The 13,411-nt window shown below is 42.8% G+C and overlaps 1 protein-coding gene and 1 long non-coding RNA gene across 6 annotated transcripts in view; one reads left to right on the forward strand and one right to left on the reverse strand.

Moving 5' to 3' along the window:
• Window positions 1-13,411, forward strand: part of LOC135236029 (transcriptional regulator Erg-like) — a 31,548-nt gene that overhangs the window by 14,025 nt on the left and 4,112 nt on the right. For 3 of the 4 annotated variants that reach the window (XM_064302174.1, XM_064302172.1, XM_064302170.1), the window contains 8 exons: window positions 3,567-3,778; window positions 5,536-5,681; window positions 8,389-8,592; window positions 9,415-9,495; window positions 11,949-12,020; window positions 12,847-12,909; window positions 13,109-13,165; window positions 13,334-13,381. In XM_064302174.1, coding sequence (XP_064158244.1) covers window positions 3,645-3,778; window positions 5,536-5,681; window positions 8,389-8,592; window positions 9,415-9,495; window positions 11,949-12,020; window positions 12,847-12,909; window positions 13,109-13,165; window positions 13,334-13,381 — 805 coding nt within the window. In that variant the 5' untranslated portion in view covers window positions 3,567-3,644. The remainder of the gene's footprint in view (window positions 1-3,566; window positions 3,779-5,535; window positions 5,682-8,388; window positions 8,593-9,414; window positions 9,496-11,948; window positions 12,021-12,846; window positions 12,910-13,108; window positions 13,166-13,333; window positions 13,382-13,411) is intronic. The other variant, XM_064302171.1, reaches the window with a different exon arrangement.
• The window catches only part of LOC135236031 (uncharacterized), a 42,040-nt gene continuing 40,564 nt past the window's right edge, over window positions 11,936-13,411 (reverse strand). For both annotated transcript variants that reach the window (XR_010324494.1, XR_010324495.1), the window contains exon 3: window positions 11,936-12,055. This is a non-coding gene — a long non-coding RNA (uncharacterized LOC135236031). The remainder of the gene's footprint in view (window positions 12,056-13,411) is intronic.

Consider the following 13,411-nt stretch of genomic DNA (forward strand, 5'->3'; position numbering starts at 1 on the left):
CTCAGATATTTCCGCTGATTGTTGCGTCGGAGGGATTTCTTACAGTTCATCTCAACACGATAAGTTCTAGGTTCTCACAGTTGATGACCTAAATGTGATAAGTTGTGGTTTCTTACGGTTGGTGACCTCGCCGTGTTAAGTTCTGGTTTCTTACGGTTGGTGACCTTGACGCTGTTCTGTGTATCTGAGGGGTTTCTTAAACTTGGGAGGAATTGCATAAAAACAGTGAGTCAGAAAAACGTGATCCCCGAGCCCTGCCCAGGCTGACACAGCTCTGCTAACGCCTCTCTGTCCCTGCCCCAGCGCCGCAGAGCAGAGTGAGAGAGAGCAGCCAGTCCTGCTACTCATCCGCCCCACAGTGTTAAAAACGAAACTTCTGAGAAGGACTAAGGAGAAGAAGGGCTGTAATTCCTACACGGATCATCATATATGGATGTAAATACATTCAAGTTAAAGCTTACGGTCTTCATGCTCATGTTTATAATTGTTTTCTTTCAAACCCAGTGTGCTGGAGTACAGAGCCAAAAAAAAAAAAAAAAAAACTTGTGTCACTGCCCAAATATTTACACACTGCACTGTAGTTTTATATGGGGCATAGTATAGAGGGCATGCTTCTTCCACTTCTGCAATAAGGTTTCTCAAATGTATAGTGCATTTCTACTAGTGGACTTTCATGTTATAAGAAATAGCTAAACTCACAGAATTACCTTATGAAGGATACATGGAAAGTCCTTCCCAAAAGTACAGCATAATGCGTTTTTTGCTGATATTCTACACCGCTGACAGAAAAGGGCTGTGGTCTCATGTTTTTCAGTGTAATCAATGCCAGTGCTGTTTCGTACTTAGTTTGGTGGGGGGGCATGTGTAAATGCACACAGTCTTGCATTGCTCTCTGTACAAGGACTACTGCATCCTTCTGCCCATGTCGAGCCATGTGCACCAGCCCCTCCGACCCTGTGGGCCAGTGGTTAATCACACAGTCAGCTCGCTAATGAGGTTTGCTGCTGACTTATCAGGGAAGAAACCGTGGCCGCAAGTTCAATCTGGTTTCCGACACGACTTCCCTTTCCTCTAACCGGGCCCGGCCTAGCCCCATGATCTGCCACGGGGGGTCCAGGAATGGAGGGTGGGTGGGCTATGGGGGGCAGCTCCTGTGTTTACTGGAGTGAAGCTGGAGTAAGCTTCACTGAAGCTGAAGTGTGGGGAGTACAGTAATTGTGGATGGGGGAGAATTCTTGGTGGCCATCTTTTTGGGCATAACTTCCAATGTTGCAAGTTCAGTTTTGTTTTGGAAAACAGGGACAAATTTATAAAAAACATTGTGTCCTGTCAATGAACTCTATGAAACTATGCTGCAAGTACACGGGGCCAATAATGCATTAAGACAGTAGGAATGCTAACCGCATACTGTAAAAACATATCAATCTACTTATAAAGCATATGTTTATTAATATTCATATAAAAAAACAGAAAGACAAGAAGCTCAAATGCCTTGTTTGCCTTGTTCAGACCTTCACGAATGCAAAGAAAAGACAGGCCAGTAAGAGCACTGTGTGTACTTTAGGGTATATCCTTATCATATGGATTGTTTATATGATTGTTATTTATTTGGATTAGGTTTTGACTATTGATGTTACTGTATCACTTGAAAGGTTTTAGTTGCAGTACCCAAAATGAAATGTAATTCAAGAATTTGAGATATTAAAACTAAATGATCTGAAGTCTCAATTAATTAAACTTTTGCTCTTATTTTTGAGCAAGTAATTTATGCATAGGACTTTATATGTACAGTGCATGACTTTGGATGTAACTGATTTCGCATATGAGATACAGAACACAAGCATTAGGTGAAGATGAATATTAAACCTGTACTATAATTCAGGAGTAAATTAATGTTATGGCTCTTTTGTAAGTCAGGAACGGTGTATTGATTTTGTCCATTGTTCGTATCGCCACTCTGAAAAAGATCCAGTAAGGCCATGTCCACCGTTACTGTGTGGTTTTAGGGAGGATATTAAGAAACAGATGGTATGATACTTGCTTGAATGTGGTCATCATTGCGGTCTGGTGGCTCTGGTGACATTCAGGAATATTTGGTGTCAGTTCTTCAGCCATCCGTTCCATTAAAAAGACTGGATGGTGAACATTTTTTAAATGTAGCTAACTTTTTAGCTAGCACGCAAGCTAGCCAACCTTGATACTCTGTAGCTAGCAAGTCAGCTACAGAAGTTACGGGTTAACGCACAATTTCTTCTCATCATGGGAAAGATATGTGCCCTTGGGAATCCCTGACTTTAATTAAAGCAAATAAAGATCACGTAATTATACTCACATTATAATCTTTGTTTATAGTGTATTGATAGTACAGTATAACGTATGAGACCTAGTATTGTCTGTATGCGTGAAACAGCAACACCAGTTATGTACTCTGTACATTTGAGAAGGCAATGCAGTAGACATGAAGAGGTCTGGCTTACAGGTGCACTGTTATATTCACACACTTGAGGATACACTGTTAGTCAGTATCATAGCAAGACATTAAATATAAACATAATTCCTTTCACACACAGGTTAGCACACGTGTGCTACAATTCACACTCCTATTTTTCACACAGCGATTCAGTCATCAGATGGCTCGTGTTCCGTACTCATATCTGTGTTTAAAGCATTGCATTGTCCTCTAATTATATATAAAACTCGAAGGAACTGAAACTTTCATTGTCAAAATTGACAATGTTTTCCTTCCACTACACTCTCTGGCAGACGTATTGTGTGTTAGTATGGTTGAGCAGTATGTGAAGAGTCAGGGCTTCTATTGATATTTACTAAGAATTTAAACTATCCAAAACCAAACTTCACCAGAAATGGAGCGGTACAATAATGTTGCTTTCCTGTTATGCGCAAGATGCATTTTAATTTTCGGCAGTTTATTTAAATTAACTAATTGCGGCTGTGCTCATTTACATAACCAGTCTTAGTAAATCCCCTGCTAAATTGAAAACATGCAGCGACGCAGAATTTTGCGTCACTGACTATTGGCCATAATAGGTTGAAAAGCACTGGGTTTTTAAAATGAATTTTACAATTGGATAAACCTGGTCTATAATCAAAATCTAAATGTATTTTTCTTTTTTGTGAATAAACATTTACACCTCTCTATCCCATTTAAAAGGGATTGATAGAGTGCTGCAGGGGTCAGTAAAAAAAAACTCACTGCAGTTGTGGCTTGGACTCTGGGCTTTGAAGCCTATACCCGGGAGCTTTCAACAGTGGAAAATGATTAGCCTCATCCTGCCAGGTGTAGGGTTACCATTGCATTGGTTTCACCCCAATAGTCGTTTTTTGGTGAGAGTGTCAACTTTCTCATGTACCATGTTGCCTGTGGTGGTAAATGTGACTGACTTTGTGGGTTAAGCACATCAGGAGCACGCAACCTACACCCTACGCCCACACACTGCTCCATGCATGGGTGCAGGTGGCACAGCGCTAATGAAAGATATTTTTCAAAAAAAAAAAGCAATTTTAATGTGAAGAGTTGACAGCTGCTGTCTTGCCGTCTGCCCTAGGAAGCTCTGTCGGCGGTGAGTGAGGACCACTCTCTGTTCGACTGCGGCTACGGAGGGCCGCACCCACCCAAGGCGGAGATGACGGCCTCCTTGGCGAGCGAGTACGGCCAATCGGCGAAGCTGAGCTCCCGCGTCCAGCAGCCGGATTGGCTGACCCAGCCGGCCTCCCGTGTCAAGATGGAGTGCAACACCAGCCACGTCAATGGCTCTAGGTGGGTCTTAAGGAGTAAAAACAGCATGTGTCCAGGGTGTGCCATGTGAAATAGCCTTTGATCCTCTTCCCCCACTGTTTACTACTCTCTCTGCAAATTTAATGTGCATCTCCCAGAATGTTTTATGGAATAAAATTTGAGGGAATTACATTGACACATTATAAATTATTTCAAGTGCCTCGGTTCAGTGTGTCATAGTTAAGGGTTCTGTCATTCGTACCAGAAACCACACTGTACTGTAACACAGGATTTTGTCCATACAGGAATCCTACTTGAATAGATTCATTATTTGAGGGTTGAGATGTATGTTCCTGTCAGAACACAGAGAAAGAAGTGACTGGATAATGGAAACCGAACTCGTGTCTGCTCAAAGAGACACTACCCTCCTGCCACACAATTAGTTCTCTGTTGGGAATTTAGGGGGATGTGATGATGATGATGAGATGATTGTTGTAGTTTTGTCGGCCCTTGTTGCCCACTTCTGATTAGGAAACATTCTGAGGGACTCAAAATCTTCTACACAAAGGTTTTTTATGTCATTTCAGCCAGACAGCACACATAGCATTAATTTTCAACTATCTTTGTCAGGAGTTATGCCTGTAGTGAGATAACTTATTGTATACATAGACACCAAATACTACCCAAAAAGAAAATATTTGCTTGATTTTGTGTACTGCGCTGCAATGGAGATTTTCTTAATGGAAAGTTAATTGGCATTACATTTTTCTTTAAGATGGATGGTGGGGGGGTCGGCCTTTGAACAGGACTCTCATTTCTTTTTCATCATTTCATTCATTTTTATTCCCTCTCATGATTCACCAGTGTAAGTAGTTGCCGTTTGTGTGTACCTGCAAAAAATGTAAAAAAATAAATAATAATAATAAAATTATATATCCAAAAAAACTCATAATTCCAGCCCATTACTGTTCCTAAAAGTAGGGGCGAGCCAAGGGCAGCGAGCCCAGGGATTTGACCCCTCTGACCCAGCTCTTGGAAAGCAGAGATCCAGACTCTTGATTGCACCTGGTCAAACAGGCTTAGCTTGCTTTGGCAAGCGCTTGTGCCGCGGCATGCAGGAGAGTGAATGCTTGCTCTCTGCAGGTCCAGTAGTGGGGATCATACAGGCCAGGGACTGCGAGGCTGCACTTTACATTCACACTCTGCTTGGAAAGCGTTCTTTAGCCTTGCCCATACGACAGAGGTTGAAGTCCACGGGGTTACACTAATTAAAGGCATGGACATAACGTGATTCTACCCCAAACTTCAACATGCTAATGTAGTTCTGCTGAAAATGATCTGCTGAAAATATGGCAAGCAATGGTGGTGGAGGTGGAATGGAGATCTTCCTCTGGATTCACACTGAACACCAATAAATGGAGTGTTATTTAAGGAGAGACACAGGTGTTGCAACTTAATCAAGTAGTTTTTCTTGGGAGACACCATTTTCAGTTCTTATGGGACCTGAATGCTGTAAAGAATGAGAAGGTGCCAACCGCACTGAGAATCTGTGTATGCCACAGCATATCTGGCAGAGGGGAAAAGATGATCACGATTGTTGTGATTATTGGAAAGATCATTGTGATTATGATTGCTGGGTTATCTTCAGATAATGATTTCTCTATTCAGTGAAGCCCCCAAGGGAATTCATCTTTGCACTCATTTTATTTTTTATAGGGAGGGGAGGTGAATTTGACCCAAACTGTCTTATTTCCTAATAGTGATTGCTGTGTTCGGGGCATTCTGTCTGCTTTTCACAGGAACTCTCCGGATAACTGCACTGTGGTGAAGACAGGGAAGGTTGGCGCTGACAGTGTTCCCATGAGCTACAACAGCTACATGGAGGAAAAGCACACCCCTTCCCCCAGCATGGCCATCAGTGAGCGCAGGGTCATCGTTCCCGCAGGTAACCAGGGCAGCCAGACACACACTTTTTAGATGTGTCCTCATGAACCTGGCGTTTAATTCACTCACGTTTAGCAGGCTTAAGATTCTCCACAAGGGGATCAGCCACACGCCAGCGTGACATCCCTGGGAGGGAGATGCGGCAGTGGAGCATTGTTGGTTGCCGCATGGAGGGAGGGAGGGAAGAGAGAGAGAGAGAGAGAGAGAGAGAGAGAGAACCCACACAAACATAAAATCAAATAAACGACCCTCTTCATCCTTCCCCCTCACGGGTTCCAGGCTAGAACAATAAACTAAAACAACAAGCTAAAATAACAAAGACAAAAGAAAACAAAACGGACCGAATGCCATAAACGCGCTCTCGGTGTGAGCTCCCGCTCTCGGGCCCGAACTGCGGAGAGCAGCACACCTTTAAGCACCTGGGCTGATTAGCTAACGCAACCCAGGTGCGTGTGCTCTCTCCACCAGCCGGCGCAGCTGAGACCAATCCGCCCCTTCGACGGACCGAATGCCACAGGGTCCTAGCACTCAAGTTGCTGAAATTCTGGGGTGCTATGTAGGCCTCATGCTTCGCATCAGTGACACTGTGGAACATATTTACTAAGGATTTGCAGGGCCTGCAAAGGGGACGTGTTGTCTTCAGCTAAACATTGAGAACAGCAAAAATATAATAATAATAATAATAATAATAATAATAATAATAAAATAATAATAACAATAATAATAATAATGGCCCCTCCCCTATCTGCCCAGCACAGAAGTCTGAGGGTTTAGTGCAAGTGTGCTTTTATCTAGACCGCTTCCCATGGTACATGTCCAAACCTCCAAAGGGGAGAGGAGGCGGAGAGCTTGAAGCATCAGCCAAATGGCGTTATCCTCCAGGACTCCTAGCAGCACTTTCTCAGAGGCACACACTTCAGGAAGAGATCTCTCCTGAGTGTCACCTTTGACCTTTTCAGCTTCTCGCACACGCATGTTGGCAGAGGAAGTGGGCCTGACTCTTTTTCCACTTGTTAAAAAGCTGAGATTTAAGACTTTCTTAGGAACAACATCGTGTTCCTCTCTGGAATATTTTCCTCTGTGAAGCTAATCTTAATGCTACCTTCTACTTATATGTGTTAATAACTGTTAAGAACGCACAGTTGTAAATCGGGGGTGCGCCTTCAAATGCATCGAGTAAGCATAAAATATTTCCCCTCATTCTACTACTTGTTGGTCATCCGCAGTTACAACTTTCTTTCTTCGTGCGGTGGGGGAGTTGGGTAATAGTTTCATTCTTATAGGGCAACTTCCTCTCCAACCGTCATTGACATTGACAACATGAAGCATGCCAAGGACATCCTGTTTTTGCAGCACGCTAAAAGACTGAGAGCCCAGCTCTACTGTTTGGTAGAAGTCGGGCTCTGAATGTCATAGGTCAAAGTGTTCCTAATCTTATGTTTCATATAGACATTGTTTCATTGATTATACAAATTTTTTACACATGAAAGGAAACAGATAAATACAGTATGGGGGGGTATGTAAATGACTGGAAAACGAAAGCTATACTCAATGAATGAGATCAATGAAGAAGTATACGGCAATCCACCAGCTATTCTGGGGTCTAGAGCATACTGTATGCAGCGCAACAGGTTTTAGCCTCAGGTTTAAACAGTTAAAAAAAAGCAAGGAAGAGCAGTGCCCCTGCTGAGGTGACAATTCCTCTTCCTGTTCTAGTTCATATCGTGAAGGGAATGCTACACGTTACACAATGTTACCCTCAACTGCCAGGCAAACCGTCTGGGTTTAAATGTTTGCTGTGCGTTCTTTCCCAGTGTTTTCTCTCATTCACATTTGCAAAATGAGCAGTGAATGGTCCAACAAGACACAAGTTGGGTAGGTATGAAAACCTCGTTATTAAACCGGATTTGGTTGTCTTTTGTGTTTGGGAGTAACCTCCTGGACGTGTGCTGGACAGTGGACAGTGCAGATCAACGCTGCTAGTCACATGTTATTGAATAATATAAAAATCAGCAAAACTGAACTAACTTAAGTCGAACACGCTGATGAGTAAAATTAATTGCTTTAATTAATATTAAACACCATTTAAAATGTCTAAGGTGTACAGTTGATGGTTTTCTCTTTAGATGACATTCGGCAAACGGCAAAAAGCAGTGTTATAGCAACTCAGAGGCGGCCTAACAGATGTTACAATTATACATCATGTTTTTTTTGGTCATTTAGCATCCAGTTCCCACTAGAAAACCAACTTTTCAATGACAAATAACTTTTTAAAATGATGTATTCTGTGATTTATTGCAAATAGAAAGCCTTATACCCGAAAATTACTTCCAGCACAGAACTGTTTTCTGGAAGTATTTCCCGCAAACGCTATCACAGTGCTCCGTTCCTTTGGGAAGTGGTAGAGGGATAAATTGCGCATATACAAACCTGAAATGACTACAGTAGCCACACTGTACAATAAGTTATTGACCGTGTTACTTTTATCAAGCATTAAATTTACGGCAACTCTCGCCTACGCTTGCGAAAGGAGAGAATCGGTTAAAATCTTTTTACACATGACTCCCTCATCTTTAGGAACAGTTGCCAGTTAGAGAAGTTGAGAGACGGTGACTCTGGAGATGGGTCGCTCACTCATAATAAGTTCTCATAAGTGTTGTGAGCGATCTTTTCGGCGAGGTGAGTTCACCCGTGCCTTGCCCTCGCAGACCCCGCCCTGTGGACGACGAGCCACGTGCGTCAGTGGCTGGAGTGGGCCGTGAAGGAGTACGGCCTCCCGGACGTGGACGTCTCCCTGTTCCAGAACGTCGACGGCAAGGAGCTCTGCAAGATGAGCAAAGAGGACTTCCAGAGGCTGACCCCCTCTTACAACGCAGACATCCTCCAGTCGCACCTCCACTACCTCAGAGAGAGTGAGTACGGACGCTCGTGGGGCATTTCGTGGGGTGCACTCGACTGGCTGGCAGGTGCCAAATATTCCTGAAAGTCATAACTTGGTTCCGGTCTGATGTACTCTACCTTAATTATGTGCTGTGTTTGTTTGTACACAACACTTAGCAGATGTTTGCCTTTTCTGCTTTGCTGTGTAAAGCTGTGGCTCTTCCATTCCATTTTTTCTGCGCATCCCATTGAAAACTGCTCTGTGTGACTGGGTGCAACACTTTCCTCAGGAGTCAGGACTAATCTACAGACTACTCTAAGTAAACAGCAGGCCCCCTGGCAAGCAAGGAAGAACAGGGCCCAAACACTATACTAGTGCCATACATTACACAAAATTGAAATGCCATGTTGCATTTACCTCAATGGGAAACAAAAGGTTTCCTCAGGACTACATATCCCATAGTTCTAGACTTGAATTTTAAGTTGCTGGTGGACTTAAGAACATTCTTAAGAAGAATTCTTAGTGAGGAGAACAGGCCCGGTCAGTCCCTCTTGGTTTGATATACATGTTTCTGTAGTGATTAGCTGGCTGCTTTTTTTCCCCCTGTCACTGTGCTAATTATCATTCTTCTCCCTTCATCGATGTCTACCATGCGCTCGCCCTCTCTCCACCTTCCTGCTCCCACCTGCCTGCTGTTTTGACTGCTCTGAGAGCACAGCCCCTTGCTTGTAGTTTTACCGCGGGCCGCGTCTGTCACCCGTAATGGCCGCCGTCTGAGTTGCTCGCGCTGTGTGGACTGTTTGGAAGGGGTCGCTGTCTTTCACCCCTTTCAAAAGGATGTTTTGTTTCTCAGCTCCCCTCCCTCATTTGACTTCAGATGATGTTGACAAAGCCTTGCAAAGCTCCCCGCGGTTAATGCATGCCCGCAACACAGGTAAGTAGAACCTGCTCCCCCCTCTCCCGCCTCTGTCTGTGCTTCGCTATGGCACCTCTCTGGCCACTGAACATGTACAGTGTCTATGTTGAAAAAATATGTAGCGTGTACTGAGTTTGGAGGTGGGGGTGACAAACCCAAGTTTCTGCAGGGCAAAGTGTGTGTGTGCACTGTTTTTTGTTGCAAGTTTTGGTTTTAATTACTCCCAGGGTTTCTGTCACTCAAAAACAGCTTGGTAGTATTTCTGCACTTCTGGCTGCATGGGGCTTACTCATCTGACTTATGTGCATTTATGGCTAAAATACAAACAACTGCATAACATCACTATAGGTTTTATACTGTTAAAATATTTATGAGTAATTATATTAACATTAAGCTTGCTTAGGGAAATAATCAGTTTCCATGGTAAAACATTTGTGCGTATAATTCAATATTGCAATGCAACTGATTTCTTGTACTGTCTATGTATACCATAGTAACCCCATGCGATGTAGTCTGAAGCCATTCACGGATTTACCTTTACAGTCATGTTCAGGTTGATCTGAATTGTAAGAGAAGAAAAAAAATGTTTTTGGAGTGATTTACCCCAAAGGCTCCATATCACAGTGCTCCATTCCTTTGGGAGGCGGTAGAGGACATGGACTACACATGTACAAACCTGAAATGTCTACGATAGCCACGTTGTATATTAAGTTACTGACCGTGTTACATTTATCAACCGTTACATTTATGATGACTCTCCCCTACATTTGCGTGTTACAACCTGGTCTAGGGTCAGATCATAAGTAACAGGATGTAGGTTTATGGAAATGAGTGGGGAATGGGTGAGGGAAATACTCAAAACCGACCAGTAACTCCGGTCTCTATCTGCGTAACCAAATCTAACTGAAAACTGCCTAGTCTTCGAAGGGCACTGGGCACAGGTGGCTGTGAACACTGAGCTTCGGACAATTAGTTGGTAATCTGAAACCAAATGTCCGAATAGCATTTGAGTTTGAGCCCCACTATTTAGGATAATATTTGGAACACATAATGTACACCACAATGTGAAAGTTTTCTAGCCAGCTAGGATATAGCCAGGCTACATGGACGTAAAACCTGAGCTCAATTATGGTTGAACTAAGCTAACCTAGCCCTTTATGTCAAAACATGTCAACCTAGATTTCCACCGCTTTAGACATCTACATTCCATCTATATTTAGGCTTGTGCTTACTGGGCTACCTTCTTTAAAAGCACAAGCAAATGACAGCATTAAAGAACGTCTTTTTTATTGCAACGCCATTCATAGCTATTAAACTAAGTATGTGTTTGTAGCTTTATTCCCTTATGCAATATTGACATTCAAATTAAATCAGAATGTTCAGTCCATATGTGTAGCCACAAACGGGGAGCCATATTCATGATGGCAGATTTATTGATTTTCTTAAAAAGTGGCAACAGCTAACCGCTGTGGCGCTTGAATGACCACATTGTGTTCAGATGGTGAGATGAAAAAACGCCAATTTACTTGAAGTAATTTAGGGAACACCGGATAGCAACATTGCTTTCCATGGTAGTTTTTCCCCCACAAAGTGAATGTGCATTTAAATGAACTCGCTGTGGCTGTGCTCATTTACATACCACGCTAAATTGAAGAATTTTGCAGAATTTTGCAGCGATGACCGTAATTTGCGGCATGCTTAGTAAATATGTCCTTTAAGAGTTATTTTGTTACTTATGACAATTTTTTTGTATTCATTGTAGTGCTATTTTTGATTTTCAACATCTGACAATCATAACGCAAAAAGCAAATACAATAGTATTTCAAACTAATCTCACTGTTTTGACAATTACAGCATCAAGTGTCCCACTGCTTTTAAGCCTGTCACAATACCACTGCTTGCCTTACAGGAAGGTAATTTGTCTTCACCGTGTACTTTGTGTAAACACTGACATTGGGCACATCCATGGTGCTGGAGAGCCACGGGCTCTCCTGGTTGTTATTGCTAGTTGAAGCCTGATTTAATTGGATTACACAAGTATGTGAATTTACCTGTCTTATTGGGTCTAAATTATTTGCTGATTTTAAGATGAAAACCAAAACAAGATGACCTTGTGGCTTTCTAGGATAAAGGTTGATGGCACCTGCCCTATGCATTTTCACAAAGCTACTTACCAGAGATATGTGTTTTGTTTGATACACACTATGTCCTTCAATTTCTTGTTGTTAGCATGCATTCATGGTGAACAGAAGATTGAACATAAAGTTTGAGTTTGGCATCAAACAGTCGCACCATTGAAGGCAGCCCTGTTTGCTGGTGTCCGTTGCTTGGCACTTACACAGTGCCCCTGTGCAGTGTGTTGCCAAGACAGCAGGCTTCATGTCAGGCATCACTGTAATGCTGTGAGATGTTGGGGCAGGGTGTGTTTCCACAGCACGTTGAAAAGAATGCCATCTCCCTCTTGTCGACAGGTGGCACAAGCTTCATCTTCCCCAATTCCTCACTGTATCCTGATGCTCCTTCGAGGGTTTCGGCTCGATCAGGTGAGCACCACTTCTCTATCTGATGTGGCGCAGTACTGATGAGAAACAAAGATCCAGTGCTCACTGAATATGATTCTTTTCTATTGTCCCCCACCTTGATGAAATTGGGGGGTGGGGGGGCTTTGCATTGGTCTCCGTAAGTTTGTTAATTTGTTGGTCACACTGTGGTACTGTGTTCGCCACAAGGTAGCGACGAGCCCATTGTGCCCTACAACTGTCCATGACACAGTGGCTGTGTCCCAATACAAAGTCAGCTGCCTTAAGAAGCTGTTCCAAAAAAATAGTAACTACAGTGAGCACCATAACATTTGAGACAAAGACATATTTTTTATTGATTTGGCTCTGTACTCCGCAATTTCAGATTTGTAATCAAACAATTCACATGCGGTTGATGTGCACATTCTCAGCTTTTATTTAAAGGTATTTTTTATGCATTTTGGTTTCAACATAGAAATTACATGTTGAATTAAATAATCCACTTCCTTAGTGCAAGTATAAGAGAGCTTTCAGTATCTAGTTTTGATTCTAGCCTTTTGATTGCCTTTGGAGTCTTACAAGTTATTCTGTGATTTTGTAATTAATGTACAAAAAATATAGTGAATGTTTCACCTTGCAATTTGCACTCCCATCTGAAAAATTCAATTTGTCATTGAATGTGTAAAACTGCTATTTGCCATAGCCGTTTGTTCAGTGCCCACACAAAGTGAACTGAGAGAAAGTGCAAGGCTCCCCACCCAGCCTGTAAATATTGTGTAGCTTCTCCCTCTGGTGGTAGAAGCCCATTATAGCACCTGCTGCACTTTGGATGACCTTTTTTTTTTCACAGATGTAGCCTACGAGGCGGTAAGACGTTCCGGATGGACGCCGCAAGCTGTGCCTTCCTCCAAGGGTGAGTGCCAGGACAAATTCTGCTGTCATTGTTTTCTGGCCATTCAATTCTCCCACATGATAATGAGTCTGTTTTTTTTAGGAGTGATTTACTTTTTACTAATTTACCCAGCTTCTCTATGTGAAATGCTCTGTGACGACCCTATTTTAAACGATGGTATATAAAACAAAGATTGATTGATTTTCTCTGCCTTTTATAGGTCCGCAGCTGTCTCCTGCCATAGTGACCAAAACTGAGGATCAGAGACCTCAGCTGGGTGAGTATGTAGCCTTTTACAGAGATGTTCAGCTGTGTGAGTATGTAGCCTGGCAAAAAGATGATTTTCTGACTGATATTCAGCTTGCCAGTGAGATATTTTACTGGATGATGGTGGCACATCACAACATTAAGACCCAATGGTCCTGTGTGCTGCTTTGCTTTACAGATCCCTACCAGATACTCGGCCCAACAAGCAGCAGGCTTGCAAATCCAGGTAAGGAAATGGGGGGGGGGGGGGGTTGGG

The sequence above is a fragment of the Anguilla rostrata genome, chromosome 12, assembly GCF_018555375.3.
Source record: "Anguilla rostrata isolate EN2019 chromosome 12, ASM1855537v3, whole genome shotgun sequence".
Taxonomy (NCBI): domain Eukaryota; kingdom Metazoa; phylum Chordata; class Actinopteri; order Anguilliformes; family Anguillidae; genus Anguilla; species Anguilla rostrata.